This window comes from Quercus lobata, chromosome 10, assembly GCF_001633185.2.
Source record: "Quercus lobata isolate SW786 chromosome 10, ValleyOak3.0 Primary Assembly, whole genome shotgun sequence".
In the NCBI taxonomy this organism is placed as follows: Eukaryota; Viridiplantae; Streptophyta; class Magnoliopsida; order Fagales; family Fagaceae; genus Quercus; species Quercus lobata.
In genome coordinates, this window is record NC_044913.1 from 38619192 (window position 1) to 38638747 (window position 19556).

General features: G+C 36.2%; 2 protein-coding genes and 1 pseudogene across 2 annotated transcripts; 2 read left to right on the forward strand and 1 right to left on the reverse strand.

Moving 5' to 3' along the window:
* Window positions 1-384: 384 nt before the first annotated feature.
* Window positions 385-2136, reverse strand: LOC115962584 (myb-related protein 308-like). Its single transcript, XM_031081442.1, has 3 exons — window positions 1754-2136; window positions 1475-1604; window positions 385-1243 (listed from the first exon to the last, which is right to left on the reverse strand). Exons 1-3 carry the CDS (start codon window positions 1884-1886, stop codon window positions 583-585), a joined length of 924 nt encoding a protein of 307 aa, XP_030937302.1. The 5' UTR covers window positions 1887-2136; the 3' UTR covers window positions 385-582.
* On the forward strand, window positions 2002-12287 carry LOC115964719 (annotated as a pseudogene).
* Window positions 12288-16170: 3883 nt separating this feature from the next.
* Window positions 16171-19547, forward strand: LOC115964720. The gene is made up of 5 exons (XM_031083979.1): window positions 16171-16872; window positions 17049-17813; window positions 18012-18593; window positions 18880-19263; window positions 19374-19547. The coding sequence occupies exons 1-5, from the start codon at window positions 16171-16173 to the stop codon at window positions 19545-19547; spliced, it is 2607 nt and encodes an 868-aa protein (XP_030939839.1).
* The last annotated feature ends 9 nt before the right edge of the window (window positions 19548-19556 follow it).

Below are 19556 nucleotides of genomic sequence, written 5' to 3' on the forward strand. Positions count from 1 at the left end.
TTTAACAAAATAAACGGTATTCAAATAGACCCTTAATTTTATCAAGCTAAACTATAAGTAATTTACAGTATAGCTACACTGTAAATAATATTAGCTTACTATAGGGGAGAACTTTAAAACTTATTTTTATCGCATGATTAAAAATAAGCAAATAATTAAGTGTATTGTTAATTTGTTATAACCTAAAAAAAGATCTAAACTAAAAATAAACTTGCATTTTATGTTTAAACAAATCAATGGATAATTAATTCTATCAATTAGCATGTAAAGGATTTCTTTTTCTCTCACTCCAAGGCCAAAATATATAATAATAATAATAATAAAATAAATAAATAAATAAAAAGGATAAACTAAGAATTAAATGAAAACCCAAGAGCAAGAAAGTCGGAAGAAAAAGGATTAGAAATTTTTTGAGAAGTTTTTTTATATCTTACAGCTATTTTGTTCTCTTCTCCACCCCCCAAAACCCACAAAAAGAAGGGTAAAACAAAATCTAACAACTATTTGAGATGTTTCTTTACCACCATAAGATTACATGTGAGCATAGGTAGAGAAAGTGAGACTAGTTCTAACTTGTAAACTTCAAGAAGAGTTCACGGGTCTATTGTATCTGTAGAGATTGTCAGCTGTTAAGGCTGTTCCCATGGCTTTGCTGCAGCTACATGCTTGGCCATCCTGAAACCCTAAATGGCAACACAAACATACACCACTTTGATTAACATTCCCATACCACTGGTACGAAACCTGTTGTTGTTGCTTCAACTCGTTTATGTTGACAGAAGAGATTTGAGACTGATAGGGCAGTCCAATGGAGAGTTCAAGGTTGAGTTCAGGAAAAACTTCCTCTGTGGTCACCCCACTGCTACTATTTGACTCTTCAGCAGACTCTGTTGCAACCTTCACGTTGATGTTGGAGCCAATATTGGTTGTTGTTGCAATATTATTCTTGAGCTCAGGCACTTGCATCAATGGTGTCACATAATTTTGCACTTCAAAGAGAGAATTACTACTCTTACTATTGTTATTGTTGTTGATGTTGTTGGTACAGTTTGCTTTGTTGTTGCTAGTGTTGATGGTGGTAGTTGTAGTGTTAATGGTGGTGTTGGTGGTGGTAGCATTGAGTGAACGGTGAGTTTGAGGATCAATTCCACGGCTGTAAAGCTTTCTCTTGATGTGTGTGTTCCAATAGTTCTTTATCTCATTATCAGTTCTTCCTGGTAAGCGTGCGGCAATAAGAGACCATCTGAGAGATCACAAAAAGTAAAAAAAAAAAAAAAATTAGAAAAATTGAAAATTTATCAAAACCCACATCAGATTTTGCTCATTTTGAAAGAAGGGTTTGAATCAAAATTAAATAAAAGGGAGAAAATGTTTTTTTTGTATTAAGTAAAATTAAAAATCAGTATTTGTTTTGAACCAAGTAAAAGAACCAAAATGAGATAAAAAGTGGGAATAATTAATAAGTATTGCTTACTTGTTTCCAAGTAAGCTGTGAAGGTTGATGATGAGTTCATCTTCTTCTTCAGTGAAGTTTCCTCTCTTGAGATCAGGCCTAAGGTAGTTTATCCACCTCAGTCTACAGCTCTTGCCACATCTGAGCAAACCTACATAAGATACAAATCAGCAAAATCCTTAAAACACAATCTTTGTCTCTCTCTCTCTCTCTCTCTCTCTCTCTCATCTAATACCAAAACCAAAACCAAAAACAAAACAAAACTCTTTTTCTTTTTCTTTTTTGGGTGAATGAAATTACCAGCAGCTTTGGGAAGAGATCTCCAACAGCCTTCACCATGAAGTTTGATGTAGTTGATAAGGCGCTCATCTTCTTCTTTAGTCCATGCTCCTTTGTTGGTGTGCTCTTTCTCACAACAAGGAGATCTGCCCATGGTGGTTGTTGTTGTTGTTGTTGGTTTTTAATTTGAGAGAGAGAGATTTGTGGAGAATGGAATGGAAGCAAGAAAAGGAATTGGGGGGACAAGGGAGAGAAAGAAGGGAATATAAATGGAAGGTGGTGGAGAGAAGAAGGTGCAATTGACTCGGGAACCTTTTTCTTTTAAGAAGGGATACGAGGGTATTTGACCGAGTTGGTGAGAAAGACGAGTGGTTACAATTAAGTTAGTGCTGGATTTGGTAGGTAGCTCTACTTTTAATGTAGTCGGAGTTATTTGCCTTTTCTACTTCCTCCACTTTTGCACTTGCACACCTTTTATTTTCTTCTATTTTTGTTTCTCCTCCCACTAGAGCACCTACGGTAGTAGAGGCAAAGTTTTAGTTTTTTAACCCCACAAAAAGTCGCTCTATCTATTTTAACTTACCATTTCATTACACACCCAATATCAATAGATTTATTTTTTTAGTTACTTCATTTAAATATTAATTTTAATTCATCCTCATTTCTCTCTCTTCTCTGATACAGAGCAAACAAACTGCAAACCCACAAAACATCAAACCAACAAAGAGCAACCCATCACACTTACAACCCACGTCGTGACCCATCAACCCAACCACCACAACCCATGCCGTGACCCACCAACCACACCCATGGCAATCACACCAACACATCACAGAAACCCATGGATCAACAACCCATGGATCAACAACCCACCACTACTGACCCACATGCCACAACCCACCGACCCACATTCACGAAACCCACTGACCCATAGGCCACGATCTAATTAGACTACACCCACGACAATCACATCAACAACCCACCACCATCGACCCATAGGCCATAACCCACCAACCCACATCCACGAAAACCACCGACTCACAGGCCACAACCCAATCGAACCACACCCACGAAATTGAACACGCCATCACCGATCTTAACCCATCAACCCACCATGCCATTGCCAATCTTAACCCATTGACCCACCACGCTGATCTCACCATGCTCACCGATCTCATTACACTTGCTGGTCAGAGGAGAAGAAGAGAGAGGGCTGAGACTTTGAGTTAGAGGAAAAGAAGAGAGTAAAGATAGAGAAGGAAGAGAGAGAGAGAGAGAGAGAAAGAGAATATTTTAATGGGAAGAGAGAGAAGTTAAATAATATATATATATATATATATATATTTTTTTTTTTTTAACTTTGGAACTACATTGCATAGCTATAGATGGCTGTGCATTGTAGCTGAAGAGGTAAAAATTTTACCTATAGCTTCACTGTTGCAGAATGGTTTTTAGTATTTAAGGTGCTAAAAATACCAATATGGTTTTTTAGCACCACTGTTGTGGATGCTCTTATTCCTTTTTTATTTATTTTAATTTAATCCTTGTAACTCATTTTGAAAGTGGGCAAATGTATGGTCTAAATTTTTTAGGGAAAAAGAAGGATAAAAGTAATGAGCTAAAGTAGTAGTAGCCAATAATTTTTTAAACAAGTAGAAAAGCATTTGGGCACAAGCCAACCCAAAATTTTAGTAGAAAACCCAATTTAAGCAATGCGTTCATGTATCATCCAACATATACGATTCATATGATATGATATGATTCATAAGATATATACCTGTATATCGTAGAATTCACAGATACTTTTGATACGCTTTTATGATATAGAGTTTTTTGTACACAATATAATACATATATTATGTATCGCGTATCGTATGATATTGATAATTATGACTTATCATATACTTGGTTCTTCTAAAAAAACAAAAAAAGCATATACTTGTAAAATTTTATGTTTTGGTAGTTTATTTACTTGAAATATAATGTTGTTTTAAATTGTACTCTTTAGCTATAGATTTTGATAAGGGTGTAAATTGGTTAAGACAATTTGAAAACACATAACAATTTTCTTTCAAGGTTTTTTTAAGGGTTTTTTTTTTCTTTGATAGTTGGTGGAGGAGGAATTTGAATCCTATACATCTCTATTGGAAATACCAAAAATTACCAGTTGAGTTATAAAAATCTTAGCAAAAACACGTAAAAATTTGATTAATACAAAGTGGGTCATTGTAGGATATACACTTTTTTTTTGTATGTAGTATGTACCATACTTATCATATGTTAATGGAAGGTAGGTATGATGCATTCAAGAAAAATGGTGTCCTTGAATTCTCCAAACAATGTGATATATAATACTTATTTTAAATTTGGAATAGTATTCAATAAATATAGACACAAATTTTTTCACAATTTTTTATCATTGTGAATTTGATATGTTGTAATTGATGTATAATAAAAGTGGTGTAAATGATAGGTCTATGTGTAAGGGATGTTGCTCCAATCACAACTTACCATCTTAGTAATATTTGTGAAAATGTTAAAAAATTTATGTATCAACATTTCTTAATACTATTTAGGTGACTTCATGTGTCATACTAATTATATGATCTATAATTAGGTCTGTAAAGTTGTTATATGATTAAATGGGTGGTACTCTTGTATCCAAAAAAATGGGTGGTACTCTTCCCTACTTGTAAATAGTAAATACGATTATCAAACTTCTTGTATGACAACAAAAATATTTTACAACTTACCTTATTTTTTTTTGGCTTGAAAATTTACCACTAACCTACTATTTATATTCTCAATATTTGATAAGAACAAAAAATATATCTTGAAAATTATATGGCCCTAACTCAAGAACACGGCCAGTACAAACAATTTGGAGGTGTAAGACGCTATCTTCAAATGGGCCTTTTACGTTTTCACTTAAATAATATTTAATTATTATTTTATATCATAATTTTAAAAAAAATTACTCTTTTTATTTTTTTAATATGACTTTATTTTGGAGAGAGTACTAAAGCTATAATAAATTTTACTACAAAAATCTTACAAACTAATATAGTAACAAATGTGATTTGTGACACTTCAAGAAGATACAAAACACGTATTTGAATGAATAATGTTAGGGATGTTATAAATTTTATACAATATGAGACTTACAAAGATGTATAACCAATCATAAAAAGTAATTTAAAAATGTATTTAATAGGTTTTTGAAGTCTACTAATCATATTCTTTGTCACATCAAATTATACAAGTTATGTAATAAAATTTATAAATTCTAACATTTTCCTTAAAAAAAAAAAGAATTCTAACATCTTTCTAATTAAATTACTTGTGATTACCCAATAGTGACACATCTATTTGTAAGATTTATATATGTATTTAAATTTGTCTTATTTCTAACGTTATTCAATACTTGGGTATTCTTAAAAGTGGAAGAAAAATGTAAACTAAGTTTTTATATATCTACACTATATATATAGCAAAATGTAAGTACAGTACTTAGATATTGTTATTTAAGTTCACCTCTTAAAATTCAGCCATGTAGCAGTATTTAACTAAGAATACATTCCATTTCATAAGAAAAAAAACCACATGACTGAATTTTAAAAGGGAAATCTAAGGAATATCACTTAAGTACTGTACCTAAATTTTCTCATATATATATTACCATAGCAAATGCTCAAAATATATTTTAAAAATTGATGCTAAAAATTTAATATAACTAAATCCTTGGATATGCAATCAACCTTCATAATTCAATAGTTTCTTAATTAAAAAAGAAAAAAAAAATCATAGTCATTATGTGCCCTGCATATTCTAAAAGACACAATTTTTGTTAATTTGGCTTCACTTCCTTTGAAAAAAAACTGATGGGATTGAGAAGCCAGAGAGAATAAGGAGAAGATAGAAAAGAAAGGGCAAGATTAATAATTAAATACAAAACTTGGGGAAATGGTACCCCCATGATAAAATAAGATTGTTAAGGACCTACATGAGCAAAAACAGTAGTGCATACTCGTATCGTATGGTCGTATTAATTCTTACTCTTGTCCTCTTTATTCTTTTCCCCAACTTTATTTTATTTATTAATTTTAAATATACGGTCTTCCTCCTTTCCACTGTCTTTCTTTCTCTACCTATATCTATATTATTATTTATGTCCATTTCACAATTAAAAAAAAGTATTCTAGAAGATCACCTACCCTTACTCCACTTACTCTTGTCAATTCAAGATGATAAAAGTAACTAACTTCCCCTACCATCCATGATTGAGATTAACAGTGCCCAGCTACAATAGCTCTATCATTTTCCATTTTCAACTTCCTCTAATCCTTATCTTTTTTATTAACACACTGCCTCCACTCCATAACTTCCTTTTCTTATTTTCTGACTTGTGCTTTTAAAAACTACTATTAATTTGCAAAAAAAAAAAGAAAAAAAAAAAGAAATATGTTTATATTTTCCTTAATTTTTTTTTTTATTCATCTTAAATGGGAAATGAAATAGATTCAAACCCAGATCATTTCCGTTCAAAGCAACAAAAAATTCTAATTGACCTAAAAATAATGAAATAATTATAAGTTGGCCTTAACTTTCGACAATCACATCCACTCATCCAATCTTGCCTATGGTCATATTTTTTCACGCGTGACATAAATCCTACCTACTAGTGATGTTAAATGGAAAAAAGAAAAATATTTCTAGAACATATAGGATTACTACTACTAGTGATTGAAAATTGATTGATTAAAAAAAGTTTATTTGTCATTTTCACTATTCAACCAACCTGCCCACATAATCCAGCTTTCCATATAGAGAGAGAGAGAGAGAGAGAGAGAGTGTGTGTCATTTTTAGCCGGCCATGTTAATTTTATGGGCAAGGTTGGTAAGGCACATCTTCCTAACTTAACTTTTTGTTGCTTCTAGAAGGGTTTGAAGAAAATAAGAGAGAAAAATAAGGGCAAAGAACAAAGAAGAAAGGGAAGAATCTTTTAGGTTGGTAACCCACTTCCATGTCTCCATGGTTTTCCCACCTCATGGATGGAACAAACAAGGTGGGTCATTCTTTTTTGTGGTCCTCTCGTGCTATTCTCATTTTGAGAGATATATATATATATATATATATATATATATATATATATTTCTAGTTTCTATGTATTAATTTTTTGAGTTAATATTCTTAGAATAGGATTATAATTGACTTCAAAGTTCAAACATCAGTCCAATATTTTGTCTCAATTGAGAGCTCTCCAATTTTGGGGTCCCCATATCATTTCAGATTTGGCACACCAGAAAAGGGAAGGACTATCTAACTGTTCAGGTTCTTGGCATATATCCTTAAATAATTAAATGATCATGGGACAAATTATTGACACAATTTTTAAGGATTTGGTTTGCCTCTAATACTCCCATATAATTTAGCCAACTTGTAGGGACAGAGTCATGCTAGGACCCTTTGGCCTCCTTGAGTTGTTTATATATATATATATATATATGATAGGTATAATTCTTGAAACCTAAGTAATAACTGACTATCCTGTAGTAGCTGACGACTTTGCTTATATTCTCGTGATTGACCCCAAAAGGTTGATGATCCATATTGGGGATGACGGGAGCAACTGAAGGTCATCAATGCATGAGTTAAAGACGACTAGAATGATGTTTCATGGAAGGATAAGTTGATGGGATGAAGTTGACGGGTCCAACATGTCTCTTGCGTGGTTCGCACGCATAGGTGTATAAGGAAAGATCTTGCACCCCATACTTAACCCTACTCAAAAAGACTCCTACAAGGAAAGGATTCCATAAGATACGCGAAATAAAGAGTTTCTCTCTTACAGGGAAACATCTTTTTAATCAAGGCACGAATGTCAGCCCTACACTATTATAAAAGCCCCAAAGACCCTCACAAATCAAGGTACGCATAATTTACCCAAATTCTGGCACTCTAGAGTTGTGAAAAGTTCTAATTTGATATTAGGAGGGTATTTGGTCAGCACCACACCAATGCTCTTTGTTAGGTCTTCTCTTTTTGTTGTGCAGGCATGGTTGCGAGTGCGCAAGGATTGTGTGGCTCATTGATGATTTTTTCGGCATTATCAATATATATATATATATATATATATTGCAGATATATTAAGGCTCAATTTGAATTGGGTTCAAGGAAAATAATACTTAACCTTCCTTTCGTCCAAAATGTTGACTCTCCTTAACTCCAAATCATGGCTTTGTCCTCGGCGATATGAACAAAATACGCGTACTAATTAACCACGTGTTGTATTAATATCATGTCTATTGTCTATTGCATTAGTGCATTAGACACAAGCCTTACTTTTTTTTAAAAAAAAATTTATTTAATTGGCCAAACAAATATCACTTTTTGCTACCTCATTCAAGGCAAGTGGGAATGACCAAATTGTTGACCCCAAATTCACGAAAATATTTTTGCTATGCTTGGTTTACATAATACTTTTCAAATAAATGAGACAAATTAGCTCAAAAAGATTTAGAGAGTATTTGGCAAACCACAAAATCATAACAAACATGATTTGTATAACTACTTGTAAAACTCATTATTTGGCTAACGGTTTAAAATAAGGGAACACTCTCTTAATTGGTTGGCGCAGTTGCATCTAAAATTAGAGTAGCTAGAAAGAACCAAATCCGTACTTGATTCCACAAACACTGAAGATCTTGGTTAAATCTTCTTTTCTTTTTCTTGAGATAAAGATGATTAAATTGGTTAAGGGAACAAAGAAACACATAACGGGGGTATAGACTTTTACGACGGAACTAAATTCAGAATCAAATCGAACAATCTGTTAATTGCAAGTGTTTTTTTTTTTTTTTTTTGGGCCGAGTATTTGATAAACAGTCATGGCAACGTAAGAAAAGATTTTGGGTAAAAATACTATTTTAGTTCTTAAATTTCACCAAAATTTTGTTTGATCTAAACTCTCAAATCTCTATGCTAATAAGTTTGCACCAATAATCATACGAAATTAAAATGAGGAAGGTGTCTGGATTTCCCTTGGAGTAATTTAACTAGCTAGTTAGCAACAAGGCCCAACCCTAGGTCAGCTTTGGGTCTAATGGAAATACCCAACCCAGTTTGCTCTGAACTATTTGGAGCTTGACTAGCCCAATAATTTGATTCTGCATCCACCTATACGGCCACACTTAATGCGGCCTTTCTTTTATTTATTTATTTTCGTTCATTTGTCCAAAAATGTTGGTTTAGCTCACATTGCTACAAATACAAAGATTAACTCCATAATTCACAAATCAGAATTTAGATAGATTTGTTTCTCAAAAAAAGAAAAAAAGAATTTATATAGATTTCTTATAGAAAAAGAAAAAGAAAAAGAATTTAGATAAATAAGAAATGGTAAAAAGTAAAGTGGTGGGAAGGAGAGAGAGATGAAAGGAAAAGAGAGAAGTGTAGTGTAACTGTTTTCTTTCATAACATTTTTATAACACTCACAACAAATTTTATGTGGCAAGTTATTATATGTAGTTACCATTAGGTAAGAAAGTAATTTTAATAGTGGATTCAAATTAAAAGCTTGAAACAATTTGCCACCTAGGAATTTTTTTTTTCAATGGGTTGTGGAGAAAATTTGTTATTGCAAATATTTTGGTGTTTGATAAACTTTGCATTTTAATTTTAAATTTATCAATTAAGTTTTTACTAATTATTATTAAACTTTGATAAAGAGAATATTATAAAAATTTAGAAAATTCCATTACTAATATAAGAAAAAAAAATTAGGGGGAGAGTCTTATTTTCTTCTAACCTCAAGGGAGAGGAGTGTTTTATTTATTTATTTTTTTAATGGTTTAGAAAGAAGTGTCATTTCTCCAAATTTCGATGGAAGAGAGTGTAATTACCTCTTTTTATTTTTATTTTTATTTTTTGTAATCAGCATTTACTTATTGTACTGACTGAAACCACCATTGATGTAATTGCAATTTCTATCCCTAGTGCCATGACGATTTGATTTAAGAACACCAACTAGGTTGGTGTGGTCCAAAAACCTCCCCAAAATTAGTTGAATTGAATAGCGTACACCCCAAGAATGACTAGAAGGAATTGAAACAAGCTCGAATTTAAAATTGAACAAAGGATATATCATATGAGTAAAGCTTAGCTCCAATGCTCAAGTGTATTGGAGCTGGCACGATGCGAACACGTATCCGTATTGCATCTGCTCCAATGCACTAGAATATTGGAGGTAAGTTGTGTCCTTAAGGCCTGGCCTCATTTGTTTTTCCATAATGATCTCGTTGAACATAGATCATAGTAATTTGGCATCTTTTAATTGCTTAAATTGCAGACCAAATTTGATTAACATGAATTTAAACTGGTATCTTGGGTTGGTGATTTGTTTCTACTTTGTAGGGAATAAAGAAGATTTGTGAAGGAGAGGATGTGAGAAACTAGAGTAGTTACAAAGGAGCTCAGGACTAAAAGGATTTTGAAGTTAGGAACTGTAGTAATTTTGATAAACAAGTGATTCTTCTTCAGAGACGGGTAGAGAAGTTTGGAGTAACATTGGATGAGATATGTGTGAAGGAGATACGGGAGATGGCAGAAGCAAGCTTGTCAATTAAAACAAGTTGTAGAGTTGATGATAGCTTTGTTTCAAGTGGCAAATGCAATGTAAGGATGATCTGTCTTTCACTAATTGGTGTCATCAATCCATATTTTGATACCCAATGATGCTGCTATTCAATTATTAACTTCTCAAAGAAGAAGCTGCGTTCTCTTTTTGTACATTTTTTAAGCAACCAGCAAAGCATTTTCATTTTCAATTCGCATAATCCTCCTTTTGGTTGATATAATCATATAATTAAGCAAAAGCATATAAAACAGAACTTTAAGCTCAATTAAGGGAAAGAGTGATTCTCAAACCCATGTTTGCTTTATTGTCATCATCATTATTATTTTTTCTAAAATATTTTGAACATTGAATCCCATTTTTTAATTGGTAATATTAATTTGCAAAGACTGCAGGTGGACATTCTAAGATGGAAAATGGAGGGGCTGCCAAAGGGGATTTTGTTAAACAGAATGGAAGAGGAGTATAGATCAATGCTCTCTTCAACAAACAGTTCCTCATCCTCTTCGAAGCATATTGAAATTCATAATTCATCTTCTTCCTCAATCCTCAATAAGACAACCTGATCAGGCACATCCTTCTTCTTTCTTTACTATGTTTCGTTTTCCATTGCTTAGATAAAATTTGTTCTCAAGGAGTATAGATAAAATTTGTTCTTAAATGTTTTATATATGTTATATGAATATTTTTAATAACTTTGACATAAGTGGTTTGCATATTGGCTTGTACTGCATAGCTTAAACTTCCTCTAACTAGAGCTAGTTCCATTCTAATTATTTAGATTTGTCATGTCTTTTCATTGTTACCCATGTTGAAACACTCCCTTAAGGTTTCCCTTTACATTTCTTGATGAGCACATATGTCCTCTTTCTTTCATCATTCAAGATTTTATTGGGACCTTTGGATGTCTATTAATGTCTGCAGTTACTACTGTACTAGGCATTGCAGCCTCAACTAAAGGGAGGGGATTATTTGTACAATAGGTCGGTTTCTTTTAATTGCATCAGACCTCCAAATGCTCCATGCATGTCTTTTAGTTAATTTTCATGACAAAGTGATAGGGAAAGAATTCCTGCTTAAAGTTGGAAATATTCTTCTAAAGGATACAAGTGCTCAGGACGTTGTAAGGCTATAGTGCAAAGAATTGTAGAGCAAGTTCGAGTTGATACAGAGCAATGGTCGCAGATGCTAGGGCAAGTAAGGGTGGAGATGGAAGAATTGCAGGCTTCTCAAGACTTTTGGGAGGATTGAGCCATCAATTCCGATCATCGAATTCAATCCATACACTCTGCTGTAAGATTTCGTATAACCAAATTTGAGCCAATTCGTCCTATGTTTAATTTGTCTAGTTTTCTATCTCAATAATCTTTATGCAAAAGGCTCTTTTCTTTGTTTCTGTGTCCCAACAATGTAGTTCATTGGGAAAAATAACTTAAGATATCACTGCAGATAGCAAGTCATTCCTTATCACCAGATTAAAATAGTTTTTAAGATACCAGACTATCACCAGGTCCAAGAATGGAGACAAAAGGCTCTATCATCTGAAACCAAAGCAAATGAGCTACAAGCACAAATGTCCATGCTCCATGGGGAACTTGAGGATGAGGAAGGAACAAAACTCAGTAGTTATAAGGACCAAAAGTTCACAAGGAATTACCCAGGATGCACAAAATGAGATGGAGAAGCGAGTACTAGTTTGTTGCTTGAAGGAAAATCATTTAATCAATGATAATGCAAGTAAGGAGGTCTTAAGGGTTGGAAGAAGAAAAGTACGCACATCAAATGGTGGATTCATGGCTCCAAAACGATCACCTTTTCATGATATTGGCAACTCATTGCTGTTGATGAGGCAAAATAGCAAAGCTATTTTCCCTCTGCATTCCCCCCTTGCTTCCAGTACAGAGAACATTTTGAGAGAGTGATTCTCAGCAACTAGCATTCAGCTAGGGGCTTCTCTTCTTGTCTGACTATATTAACTGTTGCAATTTATATGGATATAGTTAGCTTATAAGATTTTACTAGTAAACCCGAGATCATATCATTTGAAAGAAGAAAAACTATTACCAATTCACTAGTTTGGGTTCAAGTTCAAGATATCAACTCTAAGCAAAAATGCACATGCTTCCTCCCAAGTAGAGGTGTAATAAATTTTTGCAACAAAAGCATTTATTTACATCAAGCCATTACATGTAAACGATACATGTGACCATCTTCACAATCCGCAAAATTTGTATAAAGGACTGACAATTTTATTAGCTAAATCTATGTTCTTTTATATGGACACAAGTGATAATGATAATAACTTGGCATTAGTGAAATTCGGGAATTTGACTTCTATTAACTATTTTAAATTAGTCCTTCAACTTTCAAAATCAAGTCAATTTTATCGTTACATTTGATCTTCATTTAAATTTTAATAAAATTAACGGATGTTGCAAATGAAGCATATGTTATGTGAAAGGTGTGAAATTTTCAAAATTAAATCAAGCCAAGTATTTTCACCCCAAAAAAAAAAAAAAAAAAATCAATTCAACTATTATTTTTTTATTAAAATTAAATGGAGAGAAAACCCAAGGATGATATGACTTAATTTTAAAAGTTAAGAGACTAAATTGACACAATTAATTGTTGAAGGACCAAATTAAACTTTTATCCGATTAATAATTGTAGGACTAAATTAGCAATTTAACCTAAATTTTTCTAGTATCCCTTACATCACTAGACAAAAACCATTGCAACATTTAAAATCTAACTTCTTTCACAAACAATTTACATGATATGGATGATACATGATAAAAGTGGTACTAGTGACAAGCATTTTTTTTTTTTTTTAAATTGTAACCATCACAACTTATCACCTAAATAACTTCTGCAACAATGTGCACTTAAAACATTAGCATCAGGCGTACTAAACAAATGCTATTTTAACACATCAAAAAGTTACTTTATCTATTATAACATATCACTTTACAATATACCCTACATCGCATTTTCTATTATTTTACCACTTTAGTTAAATATTATTTTTTTATTCTTTCTTCTTTTTAATTATTTATTTTTGGTTCCCAAGAGCAATCGTCACACAAGAGAGAGAAAATTTGAATAATGCTCAACTAGTCAACGAAAATTATAGAAGAGAGAGAAAATATATGAATAAAAAAATTTAAAATATTAATAGCATACTTATCCATACGATACTACCATTGGAACGTTCTTATAGCAAATGCCAAATCTTTTTGGCATTTGGAACACCTCATATTAGGGGTGTCCAACCCAACCCGGAACCCGACCAACCCGAGCAACCCCCCCGAACTCGAACCGGTAACCGTCCGAATCGACCACTCCGACGGTCGGTGACGGGTTTTTGACCCCAAGACCCGACGCCGGCAGGTCGAGTGGTGGGTTTTCTTCTCCAAAACCCGAGCCACCCGACCCGACCGACGTTATATACAAATCTGGCAATATCCGGCGACATTTAAGGAGATCCAAGCGAGATTTGGTGAGATCCGGCGACATTCGAGGAGATCCAAGCGAGATCTCGACCATATTTGGTGAGATCCGACGAGATTCGAGGAGATCCAGGCTGATTTTGGCGATTTTTGGGGCAGATCTACTGGGTTTTTGCAGATTCCGGCGAATTTTTTGAAGATTCCGACGACGTTTGCAGGATCCGGCGACTCTCAACACCGACCGAACCGACCCGAACACCACCCGAACCCAAAACCGACCCGACCGAGTGACGCCGGCGGTCGGTTTCGGATCCCTCCGCCTTCCACCCGTCGCAGGCGGGTCGGGTCTAGGTTGGGTCCAAAACCGACCCGACCCGACCCGTGGACAACCCTACCTTATATAGCATGTTTTTTAGTATTTGGTGTGCAAAATACCAAATTTTTGGAATTTGGCACACCTAATGCTAGTGCTTAAAGAATTAATATTATTAGTTAATTACAAATATCCACCCCAACCTATAGGGGTATTTGTAATGTATACCCTCCCAACATCTAAATTAGTATAGAAATGAATAGTTTATTGAGTAACTATCCACTATAAACTATAAAAGTAAAAGAAAGTGCACTATAAACAATTTAAATAACAGGGTTAGGGATAACAAAAATTTCCGTCACAAGTTTTCTCTGCCTTGAAAAGGTGATAGGGTGCAACACAAAAAAGACTCTTCCAAGTAGGAGCCTTTCTCTCTCGGTCTGACACGAGACTTTCCTCCCTTCACTAGGGTCTTCCTTGGCCAGTAACAGATCCATTCTATGTGCAGTAGCCATTATCCTCACCACCATGGACGAAACAGTCCTAAATGACCTCCAAAAGATCAAGCTAACCAAAGAAGAAGGAGAAGAAATCTGCATTACAAGCGCTAATCAAAGCAACCTCCTTGAAGAATGTTCTTTAAGCCTTTTTGGAAAGCTACTTTCAAATCGTCACCAGAATGACCGTGCCCTCAAGAACACTCTTAGAATGGCATGGAAGTTAGGATCTAATCTATGAATAGTAGATGTAGGCAACGGTATTTTGTAGTTCAAATTTAGTTCTCGATTTCAGATGGAATGGGTCGAAAAGAGTGGCCCGTGGAACTTCGAAAACAATCTCCTCCTATTATGTGGCTGGAAAGCAGGTCTATCCTCAACAAACATTATTTTCACTCACTCCCCTTTTTGGGTCCAAGTCTGGGGCCTTCCTTTTGAGTTCATGTCTGAGGAGGTAGGCAAAGATATAGGAGGCACAATAGATAATTTTCTTGAGGTGGATAAATGATCCTGGCAGTCCGATCAAGCAAAGTATATGCACATTAGAGTTAATGTTCAACTGGACAAACCTCTTCGTAGAGGGGGCTTTGTGTCTAGTCTAGAGAGTGGAAAACATTGGGTTTATTTTAAGTATGAGAGGATTCCAACACTTTGCTTCAAGTGTGGAAGGATTGGGCATGACGTTAAGCACTGCTCAGATGTGGTGGTCGGGCATGAGACAGAAACCTAATATGGTGATTGGATGAGAGCAGGGTGGGACTCAAAAGGGGGATCGAGCAGATCTCGGACCACCAGCAGCAAAGGTAGAGCTGCGACGGAGGTGGGCACTGATGCTATTGGAAAACGTGCCTCTACGAACACCCCAGGCATACCTGAGTCTGACAGCCTTGGGGAAACAAACGACCCTGATGCAAACCCAACTTTGGGGACTGCCCAAGGGGTTACCTCAGCAAAAAACCTGACCACTTTGCTCTTACAGACAGTGGATAATCAGGATGGATGGGACAAGGCCGAGAATTTGAATTTGAAGCGTATTGAGAAAGAAAAAGGGATTTCACGTGACAAAGGTGTAAGAATGATTTTTCAAAGCACTCAGGATCCCAAAAATTATAAGATGGATGAGTGCTCTATTGTGGGCCAAGTGCAGGAGTCAAAAGGAAAAGCCCATGAAGTAACAAGCCCACTAAGACAAAAATTGGAACGCAAGTGCAAAGTTGATGCCACTTCTTCTGTGCATGGCCTAACTAAAGGCACCCGACCAAAGAAAAAGCAAAGTTTGAAGCAAATAGCTAGACAAGTGGCCCATCACCAATCTCAGGCCCTGGACACAGAAATGCTTAACTCAGACGTAGGAGTGGGTTCCAAAAGACCAAGTACGTTTGAACTATTAGAGGCTGAAGAAAATAGAGCATAAAAATGACTATTCACTGCTCCCTACCCCCCTCACTCTTCTTCCCTTGATAATATATCGGCAGTGGTTGCCATGCAGCACCGCCGGGAGCAATGATTGCCCTTGGATGTAGAATCAAACAAGAAAAGAAGATCTATGTCTCACCTGAACTGCCTTTTTGTTCCTAGCAAAGCTCAGAGTGGTGGTCTTGCTATGATTTGGACAAAGGATACTTCCCTTGACGTCATGACATACAACCCACATCATATTGATGCCATTGTCACTAAGCTTGGTTCCGGGTTTAAATGGAGAGTCACCGGTTTTTATGGTCATTCGGATATGCACCACAAACATGAATCATGGAAGCTTTTAACCTCCCTCCACCATCAATACCAGCTCCCTTGGCTCTGCCTGGGGGATTTTAAAGAAATAGTCTCAATGAGGGAGAAACAGGGAGGAGCACAAAGGTCCCAAAATCAAATGGATGGCTTCAGAAATGTGATTAATCTATGCAACTTTATGGACATGGGCTACAATGGTTCTGACTTCACATGGTGTAACATGAGAGAGGGGGCTGACAGGATTTATATGTGTCTTGATAGGGCGCTTGCAACGGATGATTGGAGAAGCCATTTCCAAAATACAAGAGTCCACCACCTCATCGACTCCATCTCTGATCACTGTGCCTTGCTTATTTCTAATAAGGTGGTGGTGCAGCCTCAACAGAGACGTCGTTTCCACTTTGAGGCGATGTGGACACACAAAGAGGAATGTAAGGAAGTTATTCGAGATGCTTGGAATGCCTGTCTTGACACAAGCACTCCAGAGGGGCTTGCCCTTAGCCTTAGGAAGTGTGCAGTGAACCTATCAAGCTAGAGTTTTTCAGTCTTTGGTCATATACCTAAACAGATACAAGCAAAAGGACAGCCCTCCAATCCCTCGTCCTCCATGATTTTGATGGCAGTCATGGGGTTGAAATTAATAGTTTGAGGAAGGATATAAATGACCTTCTTGATAGTGAGGAGATTTACTAGAACCAAAGGTCAAGAGTTCAATGGCTAAAGGAAGGGGATCGCAACACAAAATTCTTCCACTTTAGAGCATCTGAAAGGAAGAAGAAAAATACTATATTAGGACTCTGGGATGATAATGGAACTTGGTATGATACAAATGATACTATTGCTGAAGTTGCTGTTCGATATTTTAGAAATATATATACATCATCACAGCCAGCTAGCTTTGATGATGTTACAGCAGCAATACCAACTCGAGTTACCGATGAAATGAACAGAGGGCTGATCAAGGAGTTCTCCAAAGATGAAATTCTCATAGCCCTCAAGCAAATGCACCCAACTAAGGCTCCTGGACCCGATGGTATGTCAGCAATTTTCTTTCATAAATATTGGGATATAGTAGGCAATAGTGTCACTAACATGGTCCTAAATGTGCTTAATTCTAATATGCCTATTGTTGAGCTTAATAAAACTAATATTGCTCTTATCCCAAAGAAAAAATCTCCAACTCAAATGGCTGACTTCAGACCGATCAGCTTAAGTAACGTTGCCTATAAAATCATTGCTAAAGTCCTTTCCAATAGGCTCAAGATTGTTCTTCCTCAGATTATTACTGAAAATCAGAGTGCTTTCCTTACTGAGTGCCTCATTATTGACAACATTTTGGTGGCTTATGAAATAATGCATTACCTCAACAACAAGCGAGAGGGGAAGGGGAGTTTTATGGCTATAAAATTGGATATGAGCAAAGCTTTTGACCGTGTCGAATGGGGGTTCATTGAAGCGGTAATGGAAAAGCTTGGGTTTCATGAGAGGTGGATCAGCCTAATCATGCACTGTATTACTACGGTCACATACTCGGTTCTCATTAATGGCAAGGCCTACGACTGTATCAGTCCCACTAGGGGCCTAAGGTAGGGGGACTCTCTCTCCCCCTACCTTTTTATTCTCTGTGCTGAGGGTCTCTCCTCTCTCATTAATCAGGCCACTCGAAATAGGGAGTTAAATGGTATTTCTATCAGTCGAGGGTGTCCCCCAGTGAGCCACTTGTTCATTGCCAATGATAGTTTGCTCTTTTGCCGTGCAAACAGCCAAAAATGCCACAAGCTCATTGAGATTCTTGCCATGTATGAAGCCGCATCGGGTCAAAAAATAAACATGGATAAATCATCCATGTTTTTCAGCCACAGTGCAACTCAAGAAACAAAGGGGGTGGTCCTTGACATTCTCGGCCTAATGCAAGACTCTAGGCACTCCAAGTACCTTGCTCTCCCATCCATCATTGGAAAGTCTAAGAATGAGGTCTTTGCGGAAGTAAAAGAGAAGGTGGGACGAAAGCTTTTGGGGTGGAAGGAAAAATTGCTCTCTATGGGTGGTAAAGAAATTCTTATCAAAGCAGTTGCTCAAGCTATGCCCACATACACTATGAGTTGTTTTCTTCTTCCAAAAGGCCTATGTGATGATCTTGAAAGCATGGAACATAACTTTTGGTGGGGGCAGCGGCAACAAGAGAAAAAATTGCTTGGGTTGCTTGGAAAAAAATGTGCAAGTCCAAAGCTCAAGGGGGTATGGACTTCCGAAACCTTCATGCTTTCAATTTGGCCATGCTAGCTAAGCAAGCATGGATACTTCTCACTAGGCCGGACTCTCTGATTTCAAAAATATACAAGGCAAGATATTTCCCCTTTTCAGATGTTCTCAATGCCCAATTGGGCTGCAACCCCTCTTATGCTTGGCGGAGTATCCATAGTAGCCTTGAAGTAATTAGGAAGGCACAAGGTGGCGTGTTGGAAATGGCAAAACAATCCACATTTGGGAGGACAAATGACTTCCTATGCCCACTACTTATAAGGCAATCAGCCTGCCCTACTGCATTGATGACTTCCCCATGGTTTCTGCCCTTATAGATCATGATACAAAGCGTTGGAAAGCTGGCCTTGTTAAGAAAACTTTCCTCCCTTTTGAAGCGGACACCATCCTCAACATTCCCCTTAGCTATTCCCTCCCGGATGACAAGCTTATATGGTTGGGAAACAAGAGGGGAGAATTCACGGTTAGGAGTGCAGATTATGTGGCCCTCCCGTTGGTTGAGACAAGCAATGAGGGTGAATCATCAGCTGGTGACCCCCGGTCTCTACTATGGAAGAAGGTGTGGCATCTCAACCTTCCTAAAAAGATTAGAATTTTTGCTTGGCGGGCATATATGAATGCCCTTCCTACGATGCAGAACCTAAGGGTAAGGGGGTCAATACAGAGGGTAGTTGTCCTTTATGTGGCCAAGATTCTGAAAACACCATGCACGCCCTTTTTAGTTATGACTGTTCTAAGCTGGTTTGGAATTTCTAGGTTGGCAGACCTGCTATTTTGGATGGTGGGGCTTTGGATGTAATTGAGGTGGCTCTCCAAGTAATTAGAAATGGCACTCAAAAGGACTTAGAGACGCTTTTTGTCACTGCTTGGTACATCTGGTTCAACCGTAATCAGGTGGTGCATGAATCCTTCTCCAATCCTCCTGGTTAGATATGGGAC

What these genes read in the sequence shown, in the direction of transcription:
- LOC115962584 (XM_031081442.1), bottom strand. Translation starts at nt 1,886, where the DNA reads ATGGGCAGATCTCCTTGTTGTGAGAAAGAGCACACCAACAAAGGAGCA. An exon ending in ATCTCTTCCCAAAGCTGCTG is followed by an intron (nt 1,605 to 1,753) that starts GTAATTTCATTC and finishes TATCTTATGTAG; the next exon opens with GTTTGCTCAGATGTGGCAAG. An exon ending in CACAGCTTACTTGGAAACAA is followed by an intron (nt 1,244 to 1,474) that starts GTAAGCAATACT and finishes GTGATCTCTCAG; the next exon opens with ATGGTCTCTTATTGCCGCAC.
- LOC115964720 (XM_031083979.1), top strand. Translation starts at nt 16,171, where the DNA reads ATGTCTCACCTGAACTGCCTTTTTGTTCCTAGCAAAGCTCAGAGTGGT. An exon ending in CAAGTCCAAAGCTCAAGGGG is followed by an intron (nt 18,594 to 18,879) that starts GTATGGACTTCC and finishes ACTACTTATAAG; the next exon opens with GCAATCAGCCTGCCCTACTG. An exon ending in CTACGATGCAGAACCTAAGG is followed by an intron (nt 19,264 to 19,373) that starts GTAAGGGGGTCA and finishes TGGAATTTCTAG; the next exon opens with GTTGGCAGACCTGCTATTTT.